General features: G+C 37.4%; 3 protein-coding genes across 3 annotated transcripts; 2 read left to right on the forward strand and 1 right to left on the reverse strand.

The window, feature by feature from the left end:
• Positions 1–1824: 1824 nt before the first annotated feature.
• Positions 1825–12550, forward strand: LOC149008151 (protein SCAR2-like). The gene is made up of 9 exons (XM_089165589.1): positions 1825–2162; positions 3932–4095; positions 4587–4710; positions 4789–4918; positions 7852–7910; positions 8021–11084; positions 11171–11257; positions 11347–11466; positions 11586–12550. Exons 1-9 carry the CDS (start codon positions 2008–2010, stop codon positions 11637–11639), a joined length of 3957 nt encoding a protein of 1318 aa, XP_089021715.1. The 5' UTR covers positions 1825–2007; the 3' UTR covers positions 11640–12550.
• A 1845-nt stretch (positions 12551–14395) lies between these two features.
• Positions 14396–21468, forward strand: LOC149008152 (uncharacterized). Its single transcript, XM_089165286.1, has 4 exons — positions 14396–15062; positions 15166–15235; positions 15341–15440; positions 20195–21468. The coding sequence occupies exons 1-3, from the start codon at positions 14889–14891 to the stop codon at positions 15397–15399; spliced, it is 303 nt and encodes a 100-aa protein (XP_089021412.1). The 5' UTR covers positions 14396–14888; the 3' UTR covers positions 15400–15440; positions 20195–21468.
• Positions 21432–25060, reverse strand: LOC149008153 (staphylococcal-like nuclease CAN2). The gene is made up of 9 exons (XM_089165285.1): positions 24699–25060; positions 24527–24582; positions 24314–24428; positions 24116–24214; positions 23835–24022; positions 23681–23740; positions 23441–23600; positions 23273–23341; positions 21432–21744 (listed from the first exon to the last, which is right to left on the reverse strand). Exons 1-9 carry the CDS (start codon positions 24846–24848, stop codon positions 21646–21648), a joined length of 996 nt encoding a protein of 331 aa, XP_089021411.1. The 5' UTR covers positions 24849–25060; the 3' UTR covers positions 21432–21645.
• Positions 25061–26325: the final 1265 nt, after the last annotated feature.

The raw sequence follows: 26325 nt of genomic DNA on the forward strand, positions 1-26325 counted from the left end.
TTCTATTTCCATAAATACCTTCCATTTGTGTGAAAATGGTAAAAATTCCAAATGGTTTTGGACTCTTTACTTTGAGTCCAAATTTTTTATCCCCCACGGAGAGGAAAATTTTCCACCATACATGATTGGATTCTTGACATGTGTTCCATTTTTAGTAGTGATTGATGGTGTTAAGTTCTATTTTAATTAATTTAAATCTTATCATGATATTAGACATATATTAAGAATTTAACTATGTGGATTGGAAAATCTCTTATCAATGTAAGTAAAATATTTGGATTCACTTTAATCGGGATTAGTTCGAAGAACTGGGCTGAACCAATCAAGTAAAAGTTGGTTTTATGCTAAGACCGGTCTAAATGACTAACAAAGCTTTAGTCCTACGAGATTCGGGATTGTTTATGTGAGATTTCGGTCGAGTTTCAATCTCGACCATTGATTGCTTCAATCTCGACTAAAATCTTGATCTAATGATCCCTTAAATGTCTTGGTCCCTTAATGGTGTTTGGCTTTAGTACAATACATTAAATGCACAAAATTAAGCTGTCTATGATTGGGATCAATTGTGACAGTTTTGGTTTTTTTATTTTTTGTACTTTTTGAAGTACACTAATTGAAAACTAAAAATGAAATAAAAACAAAACGGGCGGTCAAGATAATATTTCGAACATCACTTTAAATTCTAATAGAATATCTTGACTACTTCGACAATAGGCAGCTCAGTGCCTCGCATAGCACGACCCTAAGGCACAAAAATATGTCCCAACAAGGAAGGCCCTGTCGATTGCGGGCTCGACAGTTTGGCCTCTTTCTACTCCTTGGCTGCTTCCTTCACCTTGGCTGCTTCCTTCAGCCTTGGCTTCTGCCCAGCCTTAATGAAAGTATTTATCAAAAAAAAAAGGAAAAAAAAATATATAGACCCCATGTGTAAGTGGGGTGGGGGAGAAGGAAAAAAAAAAGTATAGAAAAATGTTAATTGTAGATTTTACTTTTTCACAAAATTTCACATAGTTCGTGGAGTTTTGAAAAGGTTTAGAGTGAGATAAGTTAGGTTACCACCTCACCAGATAAGTTTTCTTAAATTAAGAAAACTTGCCTCTAACTTTTTCACTCTGATAAACCAAACAATCTATACTTTTATAATTAAAAAAATTATTTTTTTAATGAATTTTTCCACCCTATTTTCTCACTCGACGGAAACCAACGCAACCTGCCGGGTTGAACAGAAAACGGCTTACGCTGCACGTAGTGTGGATCGGAAACCCACAATGTGCGCACTCCGCACAACCAGTGGCGACGTGAAATTATTATTGTGTCGGATACACAGCGTTTGTACGCGTGTCAGATGCACTAGTGACGGTTAGCACCCTCCGTTGAAATTTACATATTTTACAGTCCACACGTGCGAGTTAACTAACGTGAACACCATTACATTGCCGCGTAGTTCATTTCATCAGGAATTAAAAGAAACAAAACAAAAATAAGTGGGCCCCGTTTAGTTATCCCAATCCATCACCATCGTCAATCACCCAAATCCATGGTCAACGTCCTATCTGATCTGACCTTTGGTTGATGAGTGGGTCCCACGGTGGATGTGGTGGTGCAGGGTGCGCTTTACTCACTAACCGTCGAAGTACGCGGCATTTAATGTAGTGGTGTGCACTACGCACGCTCATAACAGAGGCGTATTTTAATTTTTAACTGTAAACTAGTGATCAAGTGAACAGGAGAGAAGGGCAATTCGTTATTGAAATTGGAAAAGACGTTTTCTCATAATATTAAATAATTCCATTCAAGTCCTCTTCTTGGGTTGCCCACTTGTATATTTTACATTCATTCAAAATCCCCACAACTCAATTAATATTTTCTCTCTCCTCTGCGTGCAAAGCGGAGCAGGCGGAGAGAATTTGTCTAGTAAAGCTTTAATGGCGGAGATGTAGCTGTGAAACCAGACCAGGAAGACTAAAAGCTTTGAAACATTAGGGTTTTGTGATCTTCGGGAACGAAATGCCGTTGACGAGGTATCAGGCAAGGACTGAGTATAGCTTAGCTAATCCAGAGCTTTATAGAGCTGCTAGTAAAGATGATCCTGACGGTATACTTGAAGGTGTCGCCACGGCAGGTCTTGTTGGCATCTTACGTCAGTTGGGAGACCTTGCTGAGTGAGTTTTTGCGATCCTTTGTTCCCTATGGTGTTTAGTTCTATAGCTCTGCTTCACTGATGAATTGCGCGCCAATAACTATAAATTGGTTATGCATTCTCGGTATTTGCTTACTCTGGTGCCCGTAAAATCAGAATTTCTTTTTTGGGTGCCTTAGATCTGTAGTGCCATGAAGAGTAGAAAGCTGGTTACCTTGATTGCTGTAGCTTGTATTTTGATGTTTCAGAAATGGTGATGAGAAGTAGTCTAGGTTTGAACAGGTGGTTCTATGATATAATTGGATTTTATAATCTTCTTGTTATAATGAACTTGTAGATGAAAAATCTAATAAGAGCTTTGATTGAAATTTCATTGTACACTGGAATGCTACTTCTCGTCTGATTTGATATCCCATTTGAACTGAGGCTTTGGTGAAATTTGTGTCCCAGCCGTCTGAGAAATTTATGTTGATGGTACTAATCTTTTATTCTATTTTTCGTCTTAAAAATGAAGTTTATGAAGCGGGTGGGGAAACACTTCTATTGGAAATCAAAGAGGGAGCGGAAAGAATTATTTGGTTTCCTGAACTTATGTTTTTCCTCCATATCCCGTTCCATGGATTGATTTTTCTTGCAATGTTAAATCTCATGGAGGATTGATTAATAATTCTCATTGCTGTTCATGCTTTTGATACTTCGAATATTTATGGGTTGCTTGATGTAGTGGAACATTATTTTTGCTAGTGTTACTGCAGTACGATGTGGGTGTTCTTGACGTACTGACGTTTTTCTTGCAAAATTGTGAATATCTGTGTGGTCTACATTATGGGGTTAGCAATCTGATATCTCCACCCTTCAAAACCTGTTTAAGTTCAAGTTTATAGTTAAGCCTCAATCTGATATCTCCACCCTTCAAAACCTGTTTAAGTTCAAGTTTATAGTTAAGCCTAAGGAAAACCGTGTCATCTATGACGACGTCTCCATAGGTAACCATCAATAAATTTAGGACTTTCGAGGGTCCACCGTGGGAGATATTATGGCAAAACTTGTCTTGATCAGATTCTGACCCATTGAATTGGGTAAAAGTCATAGTTATTGTCTTGATCAGATTAATGCTCTAGAAAAATGAGCAGTCACAATATTAGACGCCAAATTAAGGCCTTCAGTGAGATCCTGAAATAACTCACTTCAACCTATATAAGATTGCACTCAACTGTGGATAATCCGTAGGTGGTTTCTGATCATCTGTTCGAGTCTGAGCTGCATCATTGCCATCTGGAGTAAGATTTCTTCCTAACATCTGACTCAAGTACTTCTCTCGTGAAGATTAATTTGTTCATTTTAGTGGCCATTCAGATATTATGAGGACTGGTGAAATATTCTTTTGTTATTATTATTATTATTATTAGAGCAAATTGTACTGGCACCCCAAAATGGAGGCCTTAAAACACTGACACCCCACTTTATGTTTAAAAAGCACAAAGACCCCAAAATTAGATTTTTGTTGGATATATTTGTCCAATTTATCATTGAAAACCTTTCAGACATTGTTAATTATAGGTATATTTTTTAAAATAAACAGTAATTTAACTGTTTTCAGTGATAAATTTGACAAATATATTCAATAAAAATCCAATTTTGGGGCCTCTATGCTTTTAAAACATAAAGTGGGGTGTTAGTGCTTTAAGGCCTCCATTTTGGGGTGTCAGTACAATTTTCTCTTATTATTATTACTGTTGTTGTTGTATTGGAATTATAATTATTAATTCTTCATGTTTTCTGATTCAACAGGTTTTCTGCGGGGATATTCCATGACTTGCATGAAGAAGTGATGTCTACTGCTGCCAGAGGCCATGGTCTCATGCTCCGTGTCCAACAACTAGAGGCAGAGGTTCCATCAGTTGAGAAGGCATTTCTTTCCCAAACCAGTCATTCATCATTGCTTTTCAATGCAGGTCATTATGCTTTTCAAAAGTTTTTTTTTTCCTTGAGATAAAATTTAAAATAACATTTGCTATCTATAGTGCCTCCCCTCCTTTTTTTTTTCAAACATTGGTGGGGTAGTTTCTGCAGGGAAGATAATAATCAGATTGGTTGCTAATTCAAGTGGGCATTGGATACAAAGAAACCAATGAGCAATTATGGATGTAACTGTTCACATGATTTAAGTAATTTTTAAAATCTTCTATTTTTCGTTTTGCTTGGTTTTGACCTGGAAACAACAGAGACTAGCTGAAATTCCTTGCCATCTATTTTTAAGATGTCAGGCTAAGTTACAATTTTGAATAATGCTGGGTGGGTTATGCATTCTACTAGGTTAACCTTATTCCCCAAAGACATAAGAATTGGATCCAGTTGACCTTATTGACAGTGTATTCTTTGAATGGGTAGGGAAAAAAAATCCATAGTTGGAAGTGTTAATTTTGTAGATACAATCTTCTTGCAGGTGTTGGTTGGCATCCAAATCTGAAAACAGACCAGAATATGATCACTCGGGGAGATTTACCCCAATGCATTATGGATTCTTATGAAGAATGTCGGGGTCCACCTCGGTTATTCTTGCTAGATAAGTAAGATCACTGTCTTATTTTGGAATCAGTTTATAATTTTTTCTTTCTATTTTTAAAATTCCTTTGCTGTTCGTGTAGATTTGATGTCGCTGGCACTGGTGCATGTTTAAAAAGATACTCTGATCCTTCATTCTTTAAAGAAAAATTTACCTCCACTGAGATGATGGGAGCAGGTGTTCAAAAGGAAAAGAGAACTCGCAAAGTCAAGGTATGGACTTAAAGATATCACTGTGTTATCAATACCATGTCATTTTTGTTGATTCTGTGTGGATGATTTGCTAGAAGGCAATGTTTCTGTTACATTTGAAGTAATGCGTTTGTTTGTGTCTTATATTTAGTATAATATGCTGACCTAATAGGAGAAGCTTTTGTAGTGCATGTGATTGCCATAAAGTTATTGGACGAAAAAAAAAGATTGCCATAAAGTTATTGGACAAAAAAAAAAAAAGATTGCCGTAAAGTTGTATTTATTTTTAATTTGGATAAACCAAAATGCTCTTTCATTATGAACATCATTGGGTGACTGTGACTGTATAATTGGCTTGGATAGCAGTTAGGGCCTCTTGACTGATGATCTCTAGCCCCCAAGTCTTGTTACAAATTATTCTTTCATAATTTAGCACATCGAGGAGGAACACTAAATCCTTTCCTCTAAAGCAGTAATGGGGCAACATTTAGGGTTATGTTGCAGGATAAATGCTGAGTGGATTATTTATTGCACTGTACCAGGTCGACCTTATTTCCCAAAGCATATTGTTTCTGTACTTGGTTGTGGTCTTCTGTTTTTATGCTTTTATTTTAATGACTCAATTATTGTTCCTAAATTTGAAGTCCATAGATGTTATAGAGGATTAGAGTCTTGTGTATTTGAACTAGATTATTTCACATCATCTATGTAGGGCTGTGATTATTTAACTCTGTTAGAATTCATTTGAAGTGCTAGAATTTTACTGAAACATTACTAGTTATTATACATGGATGTAAACCACTGTTAGTTTAAAAAGTTGTTTATGAGTTTTATTTCTGAGTGTGTGTGTGAGCTCTGAGCTATTTCCCCTGCACCTCTTTTTCTCCCAATTTACTGTTCTTGTCCTAGAACGGCAGTATTTTTTCTCTTTTCTTCCTTTATTATCGTCTTTTTTGTACATTTCGTACTCCACTGGTCTCTAATGTGCTGTGTCTGCTGATCTGTAGAACTTGGCAATTCAAGCTCCATTGAGTATCTTCCAGATCTGAAATAAACTGTTTTTATTCTGTTTTCCTGAATCTGGAATTCTACAGTCTTGTTCTGTTACTACTTCTTTTCTGACTTCAGATCTGAAATCTGTTGTCGGTCCAAAATTTTACGTTAGTTCAATTCTCTTCTTCTATCTTAGATTCTTACACTTTGAATATTGACTGCATCATCTTCCCATTTGTGCCTCTTAATAAGGTATTATCCCCTTCTGTCTTTTAAAATAATGAAATTATCATGTTTCTTTTCTTGTTCTATGTGGGCAGCTCAGAAGTAGAATCTTTAATATAGAGTGTATTAGTGTCTTGAACATTGTGTCCATTTCAATTGATTCCTGTTAAAAATTATAGCATATGCATTTGTCCTAATGCATTGGCTTCTCTTATAAACGTGTAAGTCAGTTGCCAATATGAAAATTGCTTGCAACTTTATTGCATATATTATTTTCCAGATTGTCATCTCATCACTTTAGTATCAAGAAAATGGGTCTGGATACTCCTACAATAGAGCAGTCACTTCTTTCTTAAGTTCCCTTTGGTTGAAGTTCATTATGAGACTACTAAAATATATCTATTGGTTCCTTTCTCTACCATTGAATGGTTAGTTTTCCTTCCCTCCCTGTTCCTTCTCAATTTTTGAATAAGCCAATGACCAGAGTTTTAGGCTTTAGTCTGATGTACAAGCTAGAAATTGATTGGTCAGTGTTATTTATACATCACCAGGCTACTAATTTTGTTTCACATTGAGGAATTGGCCCTTTACATTTGGAGACAAAATAGTTTTACCTGACAATTCTATAATTTCTTTATTAGTCTTCACATGAGTAGATACTTCACAGCATAGTGAATGGTTTTCTTATCTAAGGGTGTTAAAATGTAACTGAAACCGAATACCAAATCCGAAGCCAAGACAAATTAACCAGATCAAACCGGATTAAATTGGATCCAATGTGGATAAACCCATTGCATTTTCAACCTGGTTAGGTCGGATTTGATTTGGAGGCTCGACTGCGGGTTCTAACTGAAGCTGAAACAAGTATTCAAATTTATTTTAACTTTTGAGTTTTTTATTTTTATAGAGTATTAGTGTATTAGGTGTAACGTGTGACACTGTAATCCCCACTACTGATGGTCCTACTAACCCTTGTCTCTTAAATGACTTTAATTAACTCGTTTAACATTTCAATGTATCGTTTAATTTGAGAAGTTTAATTATTTCTTCACTCTTTGTATCTCATTATTCTAATTTTAAGAAGTCCCCTTACACAGTTTAATCATCTCTTCATTTTCCATTGTTTTAGCAATTTTTTTACTGAAAAAAAAAATTGTTTAACAACTTTAGGGTTTTAACAATTATATGAATTGTATTTAGAACTGACTTTGAATCGTATTCTAGTACCAGAATGAAACCATAACCGAACTGAAGCCAAGCAGGTTCAGGTTTGGATCCAATTCAGAACTGACCTGGTTTTCAGATCAGACTTTGGTTATGCTGTCATTCATTAGAACTGAACATCCTTAATTATAAATGACAATCATACAGTTTGCAATGCTGCGAATTTTCTATGTATTTTATTTAGTCGTTTTAACTAATTTTTAACTGAAAGAAAATCATTTTAACAAGTTTAGGGTTTTAAAAATTGTATGAAAGTATTTAGAACTGACATTGAACCATATTCTAGTACCAGAATGGACCATAACTGAACTGAAGCCAAGCGTATTCAGATTTGGATCCAATTCCAGAACTGACCGGTTTTCAGATCAGATTTTGGTTACGTTGTCATTCGCTAGAACACCCTTTAGTTTACTTATAAATGAAAATCATACAGTGTGCAATGCTGCAAATTTCCTATTTATTTTATTTGGTTACTAATGTGGTTAATGTTCCATTTTTATTTCTTTCTGCAGAAAGTTTCACGCTTGAGGAATAGAGAGAATCAAGAGGAGTTCCCCATGTCACATGCCAAGTGAGACCTAACTTTCATTTTATCATCAAAGAAATTCTTGGTAGTAGTTAATTGCGTAGTCCTTGAAGCTTGAAATGTTGATTGCACTGAGACTTCATTTACAAATGCAGGTTACATCAGTTGCTTTCAGAGGCACGTAATTCTGAGAATAATGTTCTTGTGGATCATGTGAAACTGAAGCAAAGACAATTAAATGGATTCCCTTTGAAGTCACCTACAGGGGAAAGCTACATGGAGAGATTTCTAGAGGCCCATTCACCTGAAAGCAAAGAATCTTCTGAAAATCTTTTAGTTGTCCCAGACCCCTATATGGATTCCAGTAATACTAATGAATTAGGTCTAGAAATACGTGAAATTGGTACGGGTAGTCCTAATAAATTATTGCAGAGGGAAAGAAGTGTGGGTTCATCTGCTGGTGGAGAGAAATCAGTGTTAGAACAATCTGTGCATGATTTGCATGATGACATCATCAAGAAAAGCACTACAGAGAAGTTGCCTGAATCAAACTGCAATATTAAGGTAGAAAAGGTTTCACCTCACCTTTATAAAATGGAGGATCTCATGGAATTATTGGTTGATGTTGAAAGCAATAAGGAATATCAATCTGATGATATTACTAGTGAAGTGGAAAATTACATGGATGCCCTTGCCACCATGGAGTCTGAAATGGAAACAGACAGTGAGATGAGACCTAAAAATAAGCGAGGCTTCTTCAACACCAAAAGCCTGGGCACCAATTCCAGCACAGATGATGAACATGAGAAACATGAAGCTCTCTTTTCAGAGTCCCCTTCTGTTGGAGATTCTAGTGAATCAGATGATGAGAACAAGCTTTTCAGGATAGGAAGTTCTAATCCTTCAGACATGGGCACTCTAAGCAATCCGGCAGTAAAAGGACCACCTGCTGGTGAGGCAGGAGGCAAAGTGGCTTCATCTTTCAGGGTCTGCACAGCAGAAGTTGTGGATTTATCATCTGAAAAGCCCTCAACAAATGGTAGTAAAATGGTATCTGAGTCTTTGGAGTATATAGTCCCTGCTGGACCCAATATGATATCAGCACCCCCAATTTATGGTTCTGAACTTGTTGAGGCATCTCATGATTCCTGTGTTGCTGATTCAACTTCAAGTCCAGGAGCAAAAGCTCCATTTGTGAGTACAGGAGTAGATATTGAAAATTCAGAATATTCAACATCAGCATTAGATATTCAAAAGATGAGTCTTCCTGCTGAACAGGACATCTCAGATATCATGCAATTAAACTCCTATGGTTCAGTGGGGGAATCTGCTGCTGCTCCTGAATTTGCTTCCACATATTCAGCAACTGACTCTCCCAAGCCTGCATTTATGATGGAGTATCATTTACAAATGGACAATTTGACTGGTGCTGTTCACGCAGAGACTGATGGTGGTAGCATTATGTATGAGAGGGGTTCTTTGAACTGCATAAAACTGGAAGAAGGATCCCTTTTGAGTAATAGGGATTGTGGTGATTCAGTAAGCAAGGTTCACTTACCGTTGGATGATGTGAAAACCGGAACCTTTCATGAAGAGGCTGGTGGAACTCTTGTTTGTGAGCACTTGATTGGTTCCACAGACAGAAATCACACGAAGTTGGAAGACAAGTATCCATCTAGCAATGGAAATGTTAGTGATAGAGAATATGTAATTCAGTCAGAATTCGACAATTTGGCTTCTGGTGCAGCTCGATCTGATGATGCTGATACTGGTTACTGTCGAAACCTGATTAATTCTCCATCTAGGATTCATATTAAGTTGCAAGAAGAATGCCTTGGTGATGTGAATCAAGAGGATTGTAACGCAAAAATCATTCAGGCTTGTAATCTGGAGCTTATTCTAGGGGAAGATGCTCAAAAAGGAAGAGATCAACTGCCAGCTTCTTCTCCAGATTTGAATGTTGAAGTGTATTCAGAGTCACACGTTCCTTCCAGTTCTGAATTACCCTTTGATAATCATGATGCAATGCCATATGGACATGGCCAAGATTCTTTGCATATCAAGGATGACACTGGGGCTCCTACATCTTCAATAGAAAAATTTTCTCACCAAAATCAGCCTTCTAACGGTAATGAGCTAAGTGGTCCTTCAGAAAAATCCTTGGTGTCAGAAGTTGGTCCACTGCTGTCCAATCTGCTGAATGAACAAACAGCATCTCTCAAAGTCAGGGTTCAGAATGGCTGCCCTAATGTTCCGTCTGAGGCTTCTTGGGTTGAGAAAATAGACCCTGTGGAAAACAGAGGCCTGGATGGCTCCTCTGGTGCTCCTCATTTGTCTTCTTTTGTCCATCTAAAGCAACCTCTTGAGCCGACCATAGACTCCTCAGCTTCAATATTTCCTAGCTCTGGCATGTTGTCTGGACAGCCAGCCATTGAACAGCCGTTGAAGTTGCAATCAAGTGGATCAGCAGTAGATTTGCCATTGCAGCCTTCTAATGCTGCTCAAGCTAATATGGGAGCGCCACTGCTGCCACCTCTACCCCCTAATGGAAAAAAGGTTGGAAAACTTGTACGCAGCTTGCCAACTTCAGAGGGAGAGATGGTGCAACGAAATCTGAAGCCATTTTTGCCTGAAGGTTCCACACCTTCAGGAGACATTGTAGAGCCTCCACATCCATTTTTACCGTTAAACTCCCCTGAATATGTGAAGAATCAATATGGTGCCAAAGTTTCAGGAGACGTGGTGCACTCTAGCCCAAGTACAATCTTGCCAATACCCACCATTAAGGATGATAAGAATGAACGTGATTTGATAACATTAAGGGAAGAAAAAGCCAAGTCTAGTTTGAATTCATTTGCTACTCCACCAGGTACCAAAGAAATACAACCAGTTTCTGATGCTTCACAGGGAGAACAGCCAGCAGTTGTGAAAGATGAGGAACTTCTAAATGCATTTGCACCATCAACCATAAAAGATGAGCAGCCTCTGGACGCTTTTGTGACAACCACCCTAGAAGATCAAGAGCCTCGGAATGCATTTGCACCAACCATAGGATACAAGGAGCCTTCACTTAGTTCAACATTAGAAAGAGGAATTCCGTCAAATGTATCTACATCATTACCAGCTGCAGAAGTTGGGGTGCCAAATGGTAAACCTCCGAAGCTGCCTCGGCCTAAAGATCCTCTAATCGAAGCTGTTGCCTCTCATGACAGAAGCATGGTAACTATATTTTGCATATAATACGATTTTGATATGCTATCTAATTGAATTAAAACTTTTGACCACTGACAATTGCCTTTCTGCAGTTGAGAAAAGTTACACAGCAGCATCGTCCTCAGATTGTACAGAAAGCAGATGAAAGGGATTCATTGCTGGAACAGATAAGAACAAAGGTTTGAGCTAAAAATCTGTCTTATTTCTGCAGTACTCCTGCTTCCAATAAAACCTGATACCTATCTTAAGCTTTCAATTTGATTGGCAGTCCTTCAACCTGAAGCCCACGGCAAGACCGACCATGCTCACAACAAGATCCATCATTCAGGGTCCTAGAACCAACTTGAAGGTAGCTGCAATTTTGGAGAAAGCAAATGCCATTCGCCAGGTTAGCTTCCTATTACTAGATACCTTCTTTTCATCTTTTCTCCTGTAGGTTCACACCTCCACCCTGCCCACCCCCAAAGCAATCTCATTAGACTCTGAAAATATGAAAAACTGACACAGGCAACGGCCGGGAGTGATGAAGAAGATGATGATGATAGTTGGAGTGATTCTTGATTGACGTATATTCTCTCCGGCTATTCAGCAGTCTTTGTGGCCATGAACAGTTCAATATGCTTTCACGCTGCTACTCGCTCCAAATTAAAATGATCAAAGAAGCGCGAAAATTTTTCGGTAAATTTTTGAAGTCTTCCCATGCCTGCGTTGAATCCATGTATAATATTATATTCTATCTTCCTCATCCACCAGCATCACCCCACCAAAAAAGGACTTGGAACACCTTATTTCTGTTGAAAAAAATGTATCATGTTATTTTTCTACCTACAAGTAGATAAAAAGAATAAGAATCATAACGGCCTACAGGGGGGTTGTCTGTTGTAAGTGATGTATCATTTTTCTGCATATAAATATAAATATATAGAGTGAGAGTGAAAGAGAGAAAAATGCTTGATATGAGATGTATTCTTTTTAAGAAAAATAGAAATTTCCTGATTTTATGATGCTGAGCAATGGAGCCAGAAAATTCACTCTATGTTCCTCTTTAAATAACTTGAAGGTCAATGAAAAATATCTGTTGTTAGATCTATAGTGATTTGGAATCAAAATCCAAAATCAAGAATATGTGAAAATATGTTCTTCGTATAGGGTTTGAGTTGATACCTGATCGTATAGAAATCAATGGAGGCTGAAACCTTGCTGAGTTTCAGTTTTGAAAACTTGATCCTGCTTTCATGTTCCCCATTCCTATTTCAACCTCTACAAAAAAAGAAATGAAGTTTCTTGGGGTGAAAAAAAGGGGGGGAAATCATCTGTTGTGCACAGCAGAGGATATTTTCTCGGAAAAAAAAACTCGCATTCCTCAAAATGTTATTCCATGGATTTTAGCAAACTGTCTCCCAAGATACAAAATGAGGAATGAGGATCCGAAAACACCGAAATAACTCGCTTCCAACACATGCTCGTGCATATAAGTTATTGTCGTCACACATACACCATATTCTGTTTATACTATGTGGGCGTGTTAATCTTTTCTAGAACAGGCGATTTAAGGTTTGGCTACGCGGCTACGCTGCTAACCCAAGAGGTTCTCTCATGAAAGCTAAAATGATCTTCTCCTCTCCTCATATGTCTTGCTCAATTGCCCATATTGAATAAAGTCTTAATTTATGGTAAATGTCTATACTTATTTCATATCTCTCTATACACGTTAGGAGAGGGACTCACATCTATAGAAAAAACAAAAAATGAACACTTCGGTGAATCTCTCTTCTAATATTTGACGAAAACATGTGACAAAGCAGTGATTTGAATTTATTGAATGTGTCAAACTAAGGTACAACTCACTTCCAGTGTACAACTTTGTTTAAACCTTTTTTGAGGCCATTAACAATTCATCATTAAATGAATTGAAATTCTTTCTGTGTGAACAGTCAATTGAAAATTCGGCAATGCATGATGATTGAATTCATCTCAAAGAGAGTAGGGTGGCATATGCATCCAAAAGGGTATAAAACAGTGCAAACAATTTAATTTTTCTACTAAATGGTCATAATAAAAAACTTTTGTTTGGATTCTGGTTTCTTAACGATTTTAGTTAAACAGTTGCATAAGTCAACAAAAAAAAAAAAATGGGGGGGGGGGTAAAGTCAGATAATATTGCTTGGGTCATGCTGCATGATTGTCAAACAAAATTTTGGACCCTCAAATCCTAAATCTCGGTCAAAATTAAATTTTGACCTTTGAATTTGAGCAGTCAAGATAGAAATTTCAGTTAAAGGCTCGAAATGCTTTGCTTAACCGTCATGCGCATTAACAGGAGCAAAATCCAAAGTCAGACAATTTATGTTCTAAAATTTATTTAGTTATTTGGTTTCATTTTCATTAATAATAATGTTGTCCTTACCGACTGTCTTCAAGTATTGCGGTGCTATCTTGCCTCTTAGGGAAAAAATAGATTTATTCCATTTTGATGGTTTGGAATAACAAGATCATTTAATATAAGAGACATTGAATGTAGATTATCTGTGAACACTTTGTGCTTCTTCGACAGCGTTACAATTACAAATTATATGAGGTTCACAAGTAAAAAATAATAAAATATCTTAAAAAGTAAATTTCATCACCTCAGCCGTCAGAAAAGATGATCCGACTTTGAGACATTGGTCTTTATCAATTGAGCCGACTTTTCAAAATTTAAAGTAATTTCTTTTTCAAACTATTTGGTTGAAAAGAGAGGTAAAAGCCCAAATTTCTTTTTTGAGAGATGTTTTTTTCAGCAAGTAACCCATGGTCTTGATATTTGTAGAATAACTTTTTATAGATGGTTATCAATCATATAAAAGTCTAATACCTTGGATATTTGTATTAATTGGGTATAACAGAACTAGATGGATTGAATTGTCCTCTACGTTTTTTTCGCTGTCTTTTTGTCTTCTCGATCACACATTTAGGAAAGTTTACATTTGCACATTGACAAGATAAATCATAAATTCTCCTTGAAATATGGTGATAACATTAGATCTTGTTATCAATCCTCGAAGATATGGGAACCAAACTCAAATGGATTTGCTGTTAATTTTTCCTAAAAATTAATTTTTTTACCTATTTATACCGAATACCAGCACCTAAAACCATGACCAACCGTATTCTTAAAACCATGAGCAATTGTTTTTCAATGTTAATTCTTAAAATAATTAGAAATTAAAAAAAAAATTGATTAAGTAGAAAGATCATAGTGGAATTTAACAAAAAGAAGAAAAATTAAAATATAATAGAATTGTGATCTATCATTCCTCTGAAGTCCAATCTCCACTCAAAGTCTTAATCTTTGTTAGATCATTGTCATCTCCACACTGGCCTACATTCCCTGGCGAACTTTAAACATTTTTTAAGTCTTTCTCACTCTCTGGAAAAGCCTGTACGATTCTCACTATATTCATTGAAATTGAAATCCGGAAAGGGTTTGAAGCTGCTGTAATAAAACCCTGAAAGTAGGGTTCTCAATATTCTTTTCGAATTTAGATTGATTTCAAATCCTTTTAACAAACCGACCATGAAACCCAATAGTCCTTTCTCTAATCATATTCTGTCTTTTGAGGGAAACCATCTTCTGTTTTGGTCAAAGGAAATTTAACTACATACCTTCTTCGTCTTTCCTTTTATGGGAAAATCACTTCCTCTGCACGGATTCTTGAGGGTTACATCAGATAAGCTTAAATCTCCAAACCAAGCATAACCCATTTTGAAAAGCTTTGTTTTTCATCGGAAATAGCTGAATCGGGCTAACTGAAGCAATCTGAGTTGAATATGGAGAGCTCTGCAGGACAGATTCGTGTGCCGCTGAAGGAAGTCATTTCTGATTGTGTGAAACGGTGGTTTGAAGACGCGCTCAAGGAGGCTAAGGCAGGTGACACTGGTATGCAGGTTTTGGTGGGTCAGATGTATTACAGTGGCTATGGAGTTGCCCGAGATGTCCAACGCGTATGTTCTTTGCTTTGGGAGTTCTTTTGTTGTGGGTTTCTTAATTCGGGCTACAATTGGTTTCTTTTCTGAAAAGCTTGGTTTTTTCTTAATCGGATTTTAGGGAAGAGCTTGGATTTCAAGAGCTGCAAAAAGTCGATCTTCAGTTTGGAAGGTCAGCGATAAACACCCAGGTGAGCTCTGTCTTTCTCTTTCTTCGCACTTGCACGACTCTACATCTGTTTGTAATTCATCCGAATATGGGTTTGTTAAAAATTATCGTTTTTGGTTTTTCTTAGGCTATAATGCAAGCGATTCTGATTCGGAGGATGATTTGAAGGTTGATACCACCAAATAAGATGGTTTTCTTTGCTGTTTTAGAATGTAAAACACAAAAGAGTGAGTAGAATGTTCTTGCTTTTTGGTTGTTATACTGCTTAATTTGTTTATCTGTTTCTCTTTCTGCGAACTAGTGAACAGGGATATATTCGTATAAGGCTGACTCTTTTGCAATCCTCTCTCCCCCACCCCTCTTTTTCTATCCCACATCCTGAAAGGAAAAAAGAATCTCACCAGCATGCTAAGTGTTATTACTTCTGCGCTTGTCATTTCTAGCTCTATTCAGATTGTCAAATTTTGCTCTTTTGACTGCTAATAATTTTTATTAGATTATGAGGTATTACCAAGTAGATAATAAAGGGATGGGACCGAATTTTCAGTGGATGACTGTAATCAATGGTACGAAGTATGGTGAGAACAATGTATAGTGTGCTAAGTGAAGTATTAAAACTGAGGATGGAGGAGTTGCATAGGAAATGAAACTTTGGAGGAATCATTACATTGAACGAACTTAAAACCACAGGCTTCTCCTTGTAATTAGCTTGTCCGAAGTCATAAGTAGTATTGCGAAAGATGGGAATTATTTTAACTTCATTTACTCCTTACGTATACTATCTTTAGAGATTGTATTATGGGAGTTATCATCTTGGTTAAGTAGAGTAAATTTAATTTCTTATTGTTTCCTATTTCTATTGCAAGTTCATACTTTCCTTTTGTGTTGAGTTCTTAGGCTTAGCAAGGTAAGTCTCCTACTGTCATTTTCCTATTGTAGTTCTGTCTTGCTTAATATACTTGTTCCGGTTCATTAGAACAGATTGGCCATTGTCCAACTCCTCTTCATCATTCCTCTCTCCTTAATTCCAGTTTATGATTACAGATTTTGTCTTTGTCACATGGTATTAGAGCTGTGACAATATCCTGATTCTCTCTGCAATAGTCATTCTGGATTTCAAGTTCGAAGAAAGCAAAACCATTTCAGAGAAGAACAACTAGGGTTTCACATACTGACGTCAGCTAAAGATTTCTATGAAAATTTTACCAATCGCTGATTTGCTGCTATGTTGATCACTTCTGCTGGAGTTCTTTGATGATTTGAAGGTTCTCTGATGCTCTTGGTATTTCTTTGAGGATGGTATTGTCCCTCTTTCTTATTTGTGTTTGCAGTGACAAATTCCCTGTTGATTGGTGTTACGATCAAACATCAATAAAATCATCTGAAGAAGATTTACATTTTGACGGTCTCATTTCATGCTTTCAGCCTCTTGTTGATGATTCAATTCTGCCCTGATCAAAGGATGATTAGTACTCCAACAACATCAGGTTAAAGTGGGTGAGGGTGCTGGGGGTTCTGGTTCACAACTCCTCATGTTACCGAAATTAAGTTCTGTTTGTCATGCCCTTTATCTTGTTGTCCCTTTGTTTTCTTGGACCGGAATGTCTGCATCCCCATTATTTTATGTAGTTCCCATATTTACTCCTTTCTTCGCCACTAATTCATTGGGGTTCATATTTTATCATACCTTCCAGGTTTACCCTTAGTTTGTGCTTATATTTGAATTTCCACTAAACTACAGCCATGCCATCCCCTTTAACTTTGAGATCTTTTCAGAAATTGGCCCTCATTTTTCTTTATTTACAGATAGTTGCCCCTTCCAAAATTCTGTGTATTTACCAAACTGCTAGTGCCTTTTAGTGTTTGAGTGTTATGGATCAAGGTGTTACACAGGCAGTCTAAGCTGGGTTTTTAAGCCACAAATTGCGTATATTTGGTGTATTTGCTTGGGCCCATATTTGTTGCCAGAATTCACAAAATTGCCATTGTTCTTTTAAGTTTGCAATACTTCTTTGGTGCACCCTCAATCATATTGTTTTGGTTTTGCCAAGTGGCTGGTGTATTTGCTTTGTGTGGTGTGTTGACTGTTGCTGCTCTGTGCTTGTTGTGCCTAGTGCATGATAGGGGGCGAGTTGGAAAGTATTGTTGGGATTTTGTTGATGCTGTGATTCTGGGGGGTTGTGGTTATGTTCCCTCCTGCTTATTAGTTAACTGTTGGTTTTATTTATTCTTAGACATGAAGATCATTATCATCAAGCTTGAGATGATATTACTACCCAAGCAAAATGCTCACTGGTGTCTATGACTGCTACATATTTCCATGATTGCTGTTGCTTTTTATGCTTGATCTTGTTGTTGAAGGGTGGAGCCATTTGGCATACTCCAACTTGAGGGGGAGCTTCAGAGGTTGTACCAATGGTGGTTATATTCTTGGTTAAGTTGTTTAGCAGAATTTCTGTTGTTTCCTATTTCTATTGCAAGTTCTTTCTTTCTTATTGTGTTTATGTCTATGCCTTAGCAAGCTATGTGTCCTTTTCTTATTGTAGTTCTGTTTTACTTGGTATATAAAGATCCAAGGGCTGGTACAGTAGAACAGATCTGTGTGTGTGTGTGTGTTGGGGGAGGGGGGGTGTTACCACAACCTTTCTGCATTTTCTCATTTATTTGATACGGCCCTCATGGGCTCGAGAAGACTTTTTAATCCACTTTTCCTTACTCTGTTTTTATTTTAGTTTTCTCCTTTTCACATCTCTTTCTTTTAGATTGATTGATGCTAAAGAAACACTAGTGTGGTTTCTGGTGTGATGTTCAGTGATTTAATTTTATTCATCATCACAATTTTCACCTGAACGTAACTTAAATTACCTGTTGTGATTCATTGGTTGCATTCCACTCTTGTAGTCTATAGTTCCTGATCTTTGAGAAAAATTAATATTTCCATTTACCTTTTCACTCCCATTTCCCTTCTCAATCTACAGTATTTCTTCACCTTTTGGGCATTTTGTTTTTTTCAGTATGCACTCCTTACCTTGGCCGTAATTGGTCTTTGCTACACATTAGAGCCACCTGAGTCAGGTTTCCTTTCTTTACTCTGAACTCCCCCCAACCACCCTTCCCCTGCTGCCCCCCCCCCCCCCGGCCAAAAAAAAAAGAGTCAGGTTTTCTTACTTTATCACCGGTGGTTGATTACTTGTTTAGGCTAAAATTCAGGATATCTGTTACAAATTGAACTCATGTGTGAGAGATGCTTATCTTGAAGAGAATTGCTTTCAACTGTTCATTCTGAAGGTGAGCTATTCTTTGCTGGGACGAAGTCTTTCTCTTCCAGTTGATTCAATTGTCAAAAACATCTCCAACAGGGGAATCTTTTTTGTACGTTCCTGCTGCTTGTACAGAGAACAAAAAAGGTGGAAGGGTGGGGGGCACTCATTTATATGTGAAAGATAAAGCTAAGCCTCAAATCCCTCATTAGGAATTATTGCTAGCCACTCCTGTTTATGCTGGCACCGATGCTACCACTGGTGCCTCTGACATATCTGCCACTGATGTGTTTTGTGGGGGGAGTGGGGGAAGCAGATAGACCTGTGCTCGCTGCTGTCTTCTTTTCGTTTTGGTGAAGGGAAGAGTGAGGGGGATGAATAGGGGTGCCAATTGGAACTGGTGGTTGGGCAGGTTGAAACCAAAGCCGGCAATAAGGGAAGGCTTGATTTTGGTTTTATCTTGTTGATCTGATGTTGGGAGCAAGGGCCATGTAGTTGACCCATATAGTTGGGATAAGGCTATGTTGTTGCAATTGTCATTTAGTGATTTCAATTAAATGTATTGGTACTGATCGCTATTAACATTAAATATGTTTTTACCAACCAAATTTATTGTGTTCTTACCGACCAATGATGAAGCCGTGGCTAAGCATACTCTGATTTATGTATATAACAGATTACAACCTTGACATTCTGCAGAGTGTGATTAGATGATCCTCCTGAATTTTAACAGCTGATGTCAACATGAATTCTTTAATCCTGAGATGTTATCAGTACTTTATGGTTGACACTGATGTTGGTGGTAATCAATTTAGTTTCTTTTTGCCTGGTAGAATTTGTTGGCTTGTTTCTTGACAAACCAAGTGAGTTCCTCACTAAGATCCCAAGGATGTCAACTTAGCATCTTGGAACCAAAACCTTGTCTATAAGAATCTGTTCCCCTAACCTTAATTACCTATACTCTTAAGGAATGTGGTATTGGGTATTGTCAAAATTTCTGTATCAATCGCTCTTCTTTCTAAATTAGAATTTCTGGAGTATGATTTGCTTGTTGGCTTGTGACTTGTCAATGTTAGTTCCAACAAATTTTAGGTCCGGTTACTTTTCATTAATTGAAGAATGTGCTCTAATTTGTTTTTTCAAGTCAGATCCCAACTCACCTTTTGTAGTCCAATTCATTTTAGGAGATCTTATAAAATTCTCTAAGTTTCATCTGGTAATTTATTCCTCTAGCAGTGGAAAGTTCAATCAACAGTTAGACTTCCATTGGTATAATTGGTGTTCTTACTGTGTGTTGATCTTCTTCTTCTTCTTCTTCTTTTTTTAATATATAATAGTTAATGTAACAGCAGGTCAATATTATTATTTGGGGGAGGGGGAGATAAAATAAGGACCTGCCTGCAGTATGATCTATAACTATAGCTTCTTTTTCAATTTGAGAATAGAAAAAGTCAGATGCTGCAGGTTTTGAATTCAACAAGTATTTGAAACCTCTGGTTTTATATTCTCTCCAAGAACCAAACAGTTATTATTTCCCTCAGATATTGGTTACATTTAACTTATGGCTTCTATATTTAAGTTGTTTCCTCGTTTGGATTATGCCAACAAGCAAGATGTCTTGGAAAATTTTAGATTGCAAAACTAGTCATTCTGGGTTGCTTAATTTCTCCTCACTTAGTCTCTTCATTATGCACTAACAAGATTGTGTTCCGTCGTTGCAGGGTCTTGACTATGAGCTTGCATATACTTCTGCTTCTAAATGGTGCCTGGGCCAGATCTTTTGTTTACTTACTCATTGTTTCATGTAAAATCACCCCCGCTGGTTGAATCCGTAATCAAAGTGTATGTGCAGTACTTTTTAGGGGGGGTGGGGGTTTGTCTTAAAAGAATTTTTAATGACAATGTTGAATTAGAATAACCATCATAATTATTAACGATTTCATTTTTTCAGTACTTGCTGATATTGATAAACTAATATGCTTTGTTTCTATCGATAGAAAAATCATACTAGTTTGAGATAGTTGCTGAATGAAATGTTATGTAATTGCATCCAGTTGTAAATGAATCAATGACTGCAGGTGATTAACATCTCAGCTACATCAGAAGTGAAAGTTCATCCAACAGGTTTAGGTTCAGTACTTTCTACCCTTTAAAGTCCAGCTTTACCCCTTACTGTAGTTTTGACACATCCATTTCAATGCCATTGAGAGATTTCCAGATTGTATTGTCCTGACTCTTGAATGGACACTTGTGAGTGACCTGAGAAAAGAGGTAGCTATATAGGCTTAGGTGGGCATCTCCCTCCTGCAGGTTGACCTTGAGGTGAAGAGAACTTCAATGATAATCAAGCTCCAGGCATCGTGTTCTCCTTCCCTTCCCCTTCTTGAACTGGAAGGGTGAAAGGAGGGACTTAGATTAAGATGTTTTATCATATGGCCATACTAGTCTGCGCTTACTGATGAAACCATATGGAATTTCAAAAATGAGCAAGAAGGGACTAAAATAGAAATGAAATCTTGGGTGTTTTGTCCTTCATTGTTGTTCCAATATTTTGGATGGATTCTCCTCCTGATCCAAGTGAGCCAATCTTCAGTGCAATGGTGCAGTAGTGAAGCGTCCAAGTTCTTGGCAGGAGCAAGAAACCCATAATTGTAGTTTCAGTTTACACCGAGTTGATGGGAAACTCTTTGAAAAACAATTACTAAATGCTTCAGAAAATTTTCAGTTGTGACAACATGTGAACAAGCCTTTGGATTACAACTTATCCGTGGTATTGTTCCAACTAAATGGAGTCGACTACATAGAAATTGCTCTGCATTCAGCATTATTTTGTTTACTGTGAAGTTACAAATACTCAGCCCTACCCAACATTATCAAATTTTCCCCCAAGGGGTGTGGGTTGTGGGCTTTTGCATTATAAGTTGGAAGCGAAAACGCTTCTTGCATTTGATAAATACATTAAAAGAATCCAGACTGACCCATCTGGAATTCTTCCTCTTTGGTAGAACTCATCTGGAGTTGCAGCTTGTTGTCTTGTCAACTGTCTTTGCATGCCTGACCTTCCTTCGGAACATGGAGGGGCCTTCTTTTAGTTATACAGAGGTGGCTTTTGTTTTCTCTTGCTCTTGCTTGTTTGTAAAGGAATTCAAAATAATCTACCTGTAAGCAGAACTTATCTTCCTTCACGTCGATCTTTTCTCCAGTCCCATGGCTTCTCAGGGTCAGATTGAGCCCACAATCCAATTTTAGCATCTCGAGCTTGCTTCTCCCACTGGCATAACAAAAGTCACAGTTTAAGATATGATAGCGTTCGAGTTGTTTGTTCTGGGAAATCTTGGGACAATTCATCTATATGGCTTTGGATATGTAACTTTTCAAATTCCTGAAGGAATATCAAAATTTATGTTTTGGTCACAGTTCGCCCTACTAATTTAAAGCGTTGGTAGTTTCAGACTTTCAGTCCTCCTTTAGGTATTTTGTTCAATTGTTTATTCCAACTAAGACATTCAAGATGAGGTCCCCTGGTGTATGCTTTTTGCTGATGATATTGTGTTGATTGATGAGATTTAAGTAGAGATTAATACTAAATTAGAATCATGGAGAGCAACTTTGGAATCAACAAGCATTAAACTAAGTAGAACGAAACAGAATATCTAGTTTGTAACATTAGTCATGATCAGGCGGACGATAAGGTGGTGATACTTGATGATAAGGAGATTCCTGATACTTGATGATAAGAAGATTCCTTAGAGTGATTGTTTTAGGTACTTAGGTTTAATCATAAATAAAATAGCTGATATAGAGGATGATGTTCACCAAAGAATTAAAATAGGGTGAATAAAGTGAAGAGGTATGTCCAGGATCTTGTGTAATCGGCGTATTCTATTAAAGCTTAGACGAAAATTTTATAAAACTGTTGTTTGATCAGCTATGATGTATGGTGCAAAGTGTTGAGCTGTTAAAAAGAATAATATAGATAAACTCAATGTAGTAGAAATGAGGATGCTAAGATGGATGATTAGCAAAACTAGGAAAAATAAGATAATGAATGATCATATTAGAATTGGTTTGGGAATTGGTCCAATAAGTGATAAGTTTCGAAAGTCGTTTGAGGTGGCACGACCACGTTCAACGAAGACCTATCAATGCCCTTGTACAGAGAAGAGATATAATCCAAATTGAAGGGACTAGAAGAGTCAGGATAGACTTAAAATAACCTCAAAAGAAATGGTGAGAAAGGATATGCATAGCTTAGGCCTTGTATCTAATATGGCCTCAAACAGAACTGATTGGTATACAAGAATCCATGTAACCGACCCATTTAGTTGAGACAAGGCTTATTGTTGTTGTTATTTATTCCAACCAAAAGCTACTTGTGGCTTTGTGGATTACGAATTTCTAGAGGCCTTGACTACAAGATGCATTGGAGTTGAAATGGAAACGTTTAGACGTAGGACCGCTTGTGACAAGCTGACTGATTGGCTGAGTATTGAGAAGCCATGGGAGTTATTTTGAAGCTTTGCTCCGAGATGTTGATAAATATGGGAGCCTTGTACACTGGCTTCGACTTTTTTTTTATGTGAATTTTGGGTTTGTAATACTGTTCAAGAAAGGTAGCCTGTAAGGTTCATATCATTTGAATTTGAGGCCAGAACAGAAAAACTTAGGATAAAGATTGTTGAGATTCTTAACTCTGTTCTCTCTATGAAGTTTCTTCCTATTAAAGAAAAATATGATAGAACAGTTTCGGCTTCACGAAAACAGCATGAAAAGATAACGGCTTTTCCTGGACTACTCACCAAAGCAAGTTCTGGGCGATGGTCATAAGCAGCATAATGCCATGCAAATCCTTTCTTGAGCATGGTTTCCTGTATGAAGGATAAGACATGAGTAAAGATCAAATAGATGAACTTCTGATTATAATGTAACATAATGCAAAGAGGGTAGTCTATGTTTGATCACAGCACCTGCACAAACACACCGTTGCAATAGATATCCCCCACAGATCTGCCATAGCGATCTGTATCATAAACATGAATTTTCAAACCCTTTCCCTCTACCACCTTAAGCAGCTTCTCTTTTGATTCCTTTCCATAGGGCATTGAACTTTCTGGTGCATCTATGCCCCTGCTTTGAAAATAAAAATGTTACACATCTGATTTTAAGGCAAGTAAAACTCTGCACAAGACATCTATTACAATGCCTACCTTAGTCGAATCCGATACTTTCGAGCTAGGATTTCCTCCTTGTTTGGACCAGCTAATACACTGTATCAGTAGGCAAATGAGGAAAAGATGTAAACAGATCTGAAAGGCAATTGATACATGAAACAAGATTCAGGAGACTAGAGTAGTACAGTACCGGTATCCTGCATCAATGATGATCTTGTGAAGTGCATCTGCCTTTGTGTAGTTCTTAGCTGCGCGGGCTTTTGATCGCTCGATGGCAGCCTCTTGTACATCTCTGGGAACAGCAGATGATTCACTGGGGTCTGAGGTGTCTACATAGACTGTTATGGTGTCTCCATCTGCAACAGCTTTTGCATCCACCTAGATAACAGAGGGAATGACAGACACTTTGAGCTGATGACTGAATTTTGAGATTAGATTGGCAATCAAAGGAAAAGGAGATTCTAGCCTTACAGGTAGTGTCTGCAACTCAAATTTGACTCCCTCAGGCACTGACAGAGGGACTGGGCCAAGAGTGTGAGGAAGAGGAAGACCATAAAAGGCCAACAAACCCTGTAAATTATAAGAGAACACCCTTGTTGTAAATCTCTGAAGCACATAGGAGTTACCAAAAAACCTTCATGAAAAGATTCTCTATTTCCAATATCAAACCTCAACATCAGCCTTGTGGTGTCTCTTCAAGGTCTGAATAACAAGCCTTGAAGTATCTTCAGGTGTTTTTGGTGGGGGCTTTGCTTCCTTCCATGCATCCAACAGTTTTCTGTACCTTGAGAATTGAAAACAAAAATCCATAATCATACCATGAACAATTTTATCAATCAAATGGATATTCTGGAGATCATCTTTCCCTTATAATATTATTACCAGTTTGCCTGAGCCTTTTTTGATGAGACAACATATTGGCTTAGTCCTTCAGGAACCTTTCAATCAAGAAATCAAAATCTAGAAATTAGGGCTCAGTTTTGAGATGGTTTAAGAGCTAAAATTGAATTAATAACCCAGAATTCAAGTCTAGAAGTGAAGAAGATAGGAATACCTGAGATGTGATGTCAAAGTGAAATAGGTCATGGGCAAGTGCAGAAACTCCTACGGTTGCAGCAGAGAACCCATGAGGACCAAGTGATTCAGACTCCTGAGTAGAGGGTTTGCAGCAAATACCGCATAGATTCCTAAGAGCATTCCCCATTCTCTATCTTTACTCAGAAACACACAGAATTTCACTTCTTGATTTCGAAATGCATGAACCCTAAAGAATTAGAGATTCCAGGATGGAGGAAAGCAGAAGGATGGAGAGATCAAAGGAACAAGCCAAGCAATCTCTTTTAAGTATTTCTTTAATCTTTATCTCACAACGAATCAAAATCTGTTCTGTTCTTGACTAAGCTGAAAATTCCTGATCAGGAGAAGAGGGGGGTGGGGCGAGTTCAAAGCTGGTAGGGACGGAAACAGTGTGACACGTGGCTTCTTTTTATTTGCTTGAACTCAACGGCCCAAACTCACATGTAGGATTCTCTCATTTTCTTCGAAAAAGCAAAAGAAATTATTAAGAAGTTAAAGTCAACGGCTCAACGGCTGGATTTGATGGGTTGGGTCGTACTGGATTTTATATATGAAAGCGTCTATGGGACCCACAATGGCAAATCAATCAAGAATATAAACGATGCAGATTGAAGATGTACCGTATCCTCTACTTCATCAAACCAACGTGGCAAGCATCAATCAGAGAAATCGGACGGTTCCAGTTTCTTGCTTTGATCGTAAAATTAAGATGCAAAGTAGATGAGTTGTCGGTGACAAAGCTACACCTAACTTTATGCGTAAGAAACGCGTCTTAAAGGTTCAAGCGAAGAATAAAATCCGTAAGGAAGCGTTTGTTTGGTACATGGAAATGTAATTTAAAAGATGAGATTTGCGTGGATGTGCTCTTTCCAGCTGCCCAAACACAAGATTTTCTGAGATGGTTTTATATCCTAGAGTCCGTGGTCATTACGAGATCTACTAGAAGATATTTGGTTATTACGAGCGAATTTGATGAGTGTGTTTTTACACCACTAAAGAAAAATTAATGTAACAACCGATTTTTTAACGAGCCATGTGACTACTAACACAGAGATTATCTATCATGTGAATTATCTACCTGAACGTCTCCGTGATATCGTCAATGACGATGCTCGTGGACATGTGTATTATCGTATGTAATGTTATTTACTTTTTATTTTTAATATAATATCATCCGCTTTTTTTATTTGAAAAGAGAGAATCCATGGTTGTAGGTATTGGTAAGCGTGTCAATTGCGTATCGAAACCGTTTAACCGTACCGAACCGCGCCGTCTAAAATCGCACCGTACCGTACCGTTCAAAATTCAGTACGATGCGTGCAAACCGAATTTCTTGATCTTGCTTTCGATTTTAGGTACTCATACTGTTGGTACATACCGAAACCGTACCGAATTGGTACCGTACCAAATTAAGAGATATAAATTGTAATTTTACAATTAAAACACTTAACCTTTTCCCTATCCCTAATTTCCTATTTCAATTTTTCGTTTCATCATTCACTTCTCTTCTTAGATTTACTTGTTTTGTCTCTATTAATTAGATTTATTTGTTTTATCTATGTTAATTTCAAATTATATCAATTGGTTGATTACAATTTCATTTG

The sequence above is a fragment of the Hakea prostrata genome, chromosome 8 (assembly GCF_041222555.1).
Source record: "Hakea prostrata isolate BN-2017 chromosome 8, UWA_Hpros_2, whole genome shotgun sequence".
NCBI lineage: Eukaryota > Viridiplantae > Streptophyta > Magnoliopsida > Proteales > Proteaceae > Hakea > Hakea prostrata.

What these genes read in the sequence shown, in the direction of transcription:
- LOC149008153 (XM_089165285.1), bottom strand. Translation starts at nt 24,848, where the DNA reads ATGGGGAATGCTCTTAGGAATCTATGCGGTATTTGCTGCAAACCCTCT. An exon ending in AAGTATCGGATTCGACTAAG is followed by an intron (nt 23,601 to 23,680) that starts GTAGGCATTGTA and finishes TTTTCAAAGCAG; the next exon opens with GGGCATAGATGCACCAGAAA. An exon ending in GCAACGGTGTGTTTGTGCAG is followed by an intron (nt 23,342 to 23,440) that starts GTGCTGTGATCA and finishes TCCTTCATACAG; the next exon opens with GAAACCATGCTCAAGAAAGG.
- LOC149008151 (XM_089165589.1), top strand. Translation starts at nt 2,008, where the DNA reads ATGCCGTTGACGAGGTATCAGGCAAGGACTGAGTATAGCTTAGCTAAT. An exon ending in CAGTTGGGAGACCTTGCTGA is followed by an intron (nt 2,163 to 3,931) that starts GTGAGTTTTTGC and finishes CTGATTCAACAG; the next exon opens with GTTTTCTGCGGGGATATTCC. An exon ending in CCTCTCATGACAGAAGCATG is followed by an intron (nt 11,085 to 11,170) that starts GTAACTATATTT and finishes GCCTTTCTGCAG; the next exon opens with TTGAGAAAAGTTACACAGCA.
- LOC149008152 (XM_089165286.1), top strand. Translation starts at nt 14,889, where the DNA reads ATGGAGAGCTCTGCAGGACAGATTCGTGTGCCGCTGAAGGAAGTCATT. An exon ending in TTGCCCGAGATGTCCAACGC is followed by an intron (nt 15,063 to 15,165) that starts GTATGTTCTTTG and finishes ATCGGATTTTAG; the next exon opens with GGAAGAGCTTGGATTTCAAG. An exon ending in GGTCAGCGATAAACACCCAG is followed by an intron (nt 15,236 to 15,340) that starts GTGAGCTCTGTC and finishes GGTTTTTCTTAG; the next exon opens with GCTATAATGCAAGCGATTCT.